The sequence below is a fragment of the Agrilus planipennis genome, unplaced genomic scaffold (assembly GCF_000699045.2).
Source record: "Agrilus planipennis isolate EAB-ADULT unplaced genomic scaffold, Apla_2.0 scaffold8, whole genome shotgun sequence".
NCBI lineage: Eukaryota > Metazoa > Arthropoda > Insecta > Coleoptera > Buprestidae > Agrilus > Agrilus planipennis.
This window is the reverse complement of record NW_020442461.1, coordinates 2857516-2861825: the sequence shown is the minus strand read 5'-3', so window position 1 is coordinate 2861825 and position 4310 is coordinate 2857516. Positions and strand designations below refer to the sequence as shown.

The 4310-nt window shown below is 29.6% G+C and overlaps 2 protein-coding genes across 2 annotated transcripts in view; one reads left to right on the top strand and one right to left on the bottom strand.

Moving 5' to 3' along the window:
- Window positions 1-1238: 1238 nt before the first annotated feature.
- Window positions 1239-3706, top strand: LOC108734058 (activator of 90 kDa heat shock protein ATPase homolog 1). Its single transcript, XM_018465449.2, has 5 exons — window positions 1239-1342; window positions 1406-1461; window positions 1595-1962; window positions 2015-2554; window positions 2812-3706. Exons 3-5 carry the CDS (start codon window positions 1603-1605, stop codon window positions 2956-2958), a joined length of 1047 nt encoding a protein of 348 aa, XP_018320951.1. The 5' UTR covers window positions 1239-1342; window positions 1406-1461; window positions 1595-1602; the 3' UTR covers window positions 2959-3706.
- A 74-nt stretch (window positions 3707-3780) lies between these two features.
- LOC108734059 (zinc finger C4H2 domain-containing protein) overlaps window positions 3781-4310 on the bottom strand; it is an 8438-nt gene continuing 7908 nt past the window's right edge. The window contains exons 5-6 of the mRNA XM_025980768.1: window positions 4277-4297; window positions 3781-4142 (exon numbers count right to left, since the gene is read on the bottom strand). Coding sequence (XP_025836553.1) covers window positions 4010-4142; window positions 4277-4297 — 154 coding nt within the window. The 3' untranslated portion in view covers window positions 3781-4009. The remainder of the gene's footprint in view (window positions 4143-4276; window positions 4298-4310) is intronic.

Genomic DNA, 4310 nt, shown 5'->3' with positions numbered 1-4310 from the left:
ATTTGTACATCTAAAATACGTTTGTGTAAATAAAATGGGAGAGAAAATCTGTAATATTGAAATAACTGCCTTTTTTAATGGTGGACCAGGGTGCCCCAAGCCCAAGCTTTGTCTAATTATTGGGAGATGAAAAGTATTTATTAATCTTTTGAGCTTTGAGTGTTATTTATGTAAAAAGATTCGTAGAATCTCATGGTACCAACAATTTTTGAGTGCAATGTCAAATTGATAATTTCCGGGATTATTTTTGCTAAAATATGTAAAACAATTTAAATATAAAAAGGCGCTCGTGAAATTATTGGTAGATGAAAGGTATTTATTAGGCTTTGAAGGCTAAATATCAGCCCTGATATTTATGTAACAAAATTACATAGAATCTCATGGTACCAATAATTTTCGTGTGTGGTGTGAAATTGGTACTTTCCAGTATTATTTTTATAGAAATATATAAAATAATATAAACAAAAATGCGCTCGTGAAATTGTTGGCAGATAGAAGATATTTACTAAACTTTGGGAAGTGAATCTCATGGTACGTACCTACTAACCCTTTTCGTGCAGTGTCGAATAGATATTTTCCGGCATAATTTTTGTTGAAATATATAAAATAATTTAAACAAAAGGAAGTGCTCGTGAAATTATTGGAAGATGGAAGGCATTTACTATGCTTTGAAAAGTGATGATTATGTAGGCATTCTTCATTTTTTGTCTGATAAGTACCATTAACTCTTAATAAGTCAAATAACTTGAGTGACCAATAATTAAAGTTTTAGGTTTTCTCTTTCTATTGAAGTAATTGTTTTAAATTGACTGTAATTCATATAACTATTCGAGAAATATTAAATAGTACTTTTGTATCTTAATTATATTATTTTATTTAATAATGAAATTGTAAATTACTCGAATTGAATTATTTCCTATAAAAAAATACTCCATTAACTCAAATATTATTATTCTTGTATTCAGAAAACAAATAGACTTACCTTATGGATTCTTTTTTATTTTTGAGCCACCCTGTATATACATTTGGTCACAGTAAATAATCACCTAATACGATTTTAATTTATAAACGGGCACTGTTTTCCATCTAGCGATAGAGAATGAGATGAATATTGTTTATTTTATTTGATAATCGGGTTTCATTCGCCATCTGTTGCGTAAAATTTGTAACGAGGAACCATTAAAAATTTAAAAAAGAGATGACTATATGCATAGGTTAAGGTAAATGAAAGATAGAAAATTGTCACCTGTGGTTGTCATAATTCTAGAAGTTTCTTGTAATTCTTTTCGATTTTCTGGAATATAAGAAGTTTTACTGGGAGAAACAGCATATTAGTGCTAAAGTAAAGTGCATTTGTTTGATTATAAGCCTTTGACACAATAATATACATCAATTTCTTTTACAGCTGCCTTATATTCTGTCGAATCATATTTTTAAGGTTAGAAAATCATAATTTTTAAGGTAAGCACCCAAAATAATTACATTAGCAAGAGTCATTACTTATTTTTATTTGCTTTATTAAGTAACAGTGACGTATTTTTGTTTTACATGATTGTTACCACTAATTAGTTCACGAACCACTAATTCTTTTAAGCTTTTAAAATGGCCAAATGGGGCGAAGGAGATCCTCGGTGGATAGTTGAAGAACGCCCTGATGCAACAAATGTTAATAACTGGCATTGGACAGAGAAAAATGCAAGCAATTGGTCTCAGGAACGTATTAAAAATCTCTTCACAGATGCTACAGTAACATCAGATCTAGCGGATCTTAAAATTAAAGAAGTAGAAAAATGTGAAGGAGAAGCTTATGCAAATAACAGGAAAGGCAAATTAATATTTTTTTATGAATGGAATTTAGTTTTAAAGTGGGAGGGAAAATTAAAAGAAGGAACAGGAACGAAACACAAAGGAAAAGTTACTGTACCCAACTTGTCTGAGGAAAATGATGTATCTGAATTAGATGTAAGTTTATTTCGTGATTATTTTAACTTTTTTTAAACTGAAGGACTTTTAGATACAAATATCAGTTAAAGATAATGAAGAAGAAGGTGAAGTTTTAAAAGAAATAATGCAGTCTGTGGGAAAAGAGTTTGTTAAGGAAAAATTAGGAAACTATATAACAAGCTTGAAAGAAGAGTTCTCCAAAGGCATGATACTTCCAAGGAAAGATGAGGTGGTAAACAAAAATGATATAAACAATCTCTCTTGTGGTTTTGATAAGAAAATAAATATGCAATCAAATGCGTCCAAAAAAGATAGTAAAAAGGAGGTAGGATTAAAAATTGACACATCTACATTGAAACTAACACAAAAGTTCCAATGTCGCGCAAGCGAATTTTATGATGCAATGACACGAATAGAGATGGTCTCGTCATTTACACGAGGGCCAGTTAAGTTAGAGCCAGTCAAAGGGGGCAAGTTCGAATTGTTTGGAGGGAATATATCTGGACATTTTGACAAACTTGAACCACCAACCAAGATACAGCAGCAGTGGCGATACAAGGCTTGGCCAGAGGGGCATTATTCTACTGTAGAAATAACAATTGATGAAAAGGTAGTTGTTTAACTTTAACTTGTTATAACAATAGTTAAACAGCGATTGTTCAAACAATTGCTAGATTTAGTCTTTTTAGTTGAAGAAAAAGTAATTAGAAGCATTTTTTTTATTAGTTTTAGTATTTAAACCCTACGTTAGAATTGTCTTTTAGTATCCTAAGATAAAAATTTTTTTTTTTAAAGTTTCATTGCTTTCTTTGTTAATTTTACTTTCTAGATATTGAACTCCTTTCTATAACTATTTTATCTATTTAGGAGGATCATACAGAAGTACGATTAGTACAAACGGGTGTTCCCCGTGGAGAATTAGAAAAAATAAGGGAAAATTGGGAGCGTTACTATTGGACACCGATAAAGCAAGTCTTCGGCTTCGGTGCCTTTATAACAGATTCTGGATTTTAATGTAATCAATTTCTTAGGTCGTCTACAATTATCAATTCGTGACATGCTGATAGCTTTAGTTTTAATCATTATATGAGACGATTGTATAAATATTATAAATCAGTATCAAAAAACAGTGTACACTCTCGCCATAAGTTAGGTAGCCAAATGATCGTAATATCTGAATTTTGTATTTATTTATTGATGTATTTACAGGAGGGTGGTCGTCAGTTTTAATTAGTGCGTGGGGGAATTATTGTAGAATTGATATAGTTATCAAAATATGCCTCAAATTTTTTTCCACAATTTAAGATTATTAAGTTTTTTTATTTTTAATTTAATTTCTCATTTTTGAATTTGTCCTTAAATTCTGGGGTTGGATGATGTGCACACTAGGAAGCTAAAGTTTGTTGTTTTGGCATAACTACATTTTCAAAAATAGGAATAACATTTGTAGGACTTTTGAAAATGTTTATATTTGGAAAACTAGGCAAGATAAAAGTTGTTGATTTCATAATTGTGTATACAAAGAATAGAACTAACTTTTAGTAATTGTTTATTTTCAAATTAAATAACGCACTAATGGACCACTCTATAAAATCTGCATTTTGTTATTGCTATTACTTGGAATTGAATTTTTAAATCCTACAAAAAATGTTTCTTCTAATGCTTGCTTAATTTTGAATTGTAAAACGTCACCTGTACAAATTTTTTCTAATTTTGTTTCTCCTATAATTACAATGCTGCTGTTTAGTGGATAAACATTTGTAATTAATTTTTAAATAAATTCAATATATTATTGATAAAGTAAACGTCTTTATAATATAAAAAAAAACAGCAATATTCTCCTGATTAATTTATTAACAGAAACACACGATAATGTGAATTATAAATCATAAAAAATGTCTTTAAATAAGTACTACGATTTTATTATATGCATTAAAAGTACTTCCTATAATCTAAATAAAATATATTGTATAATTCCTACAATATTACTTATTAAACATTACAACAGTCAGTCACTGGAATAAGCTACAAACAACTTTAAATTGTTTTATGTAATTTGAAAAAATTAGTGGTCCTTCTTTTTTGGCTTTTTTGGATTCCTTGACCTGGACTTTGCTTTACACAAAGGACAAATTGGTGCGTTTCGGTGAATCTGCTGATGACAACTGAGACATGATTTCATGGGTGGCGGTTGTTGTCTATAAAACATTGAGCTCTCAGTAATAAGGCAAAGCAAATTCTATTGGTCAAATATTTGTTAAATACATTAACAATAATTACTTTCCTATGTTAAGTTAGAAAAAATGTAGATACAAAATTAAAACAAAAGCACCTCAAGTTGACAAAATCCGACCTGAAGGTAGGAG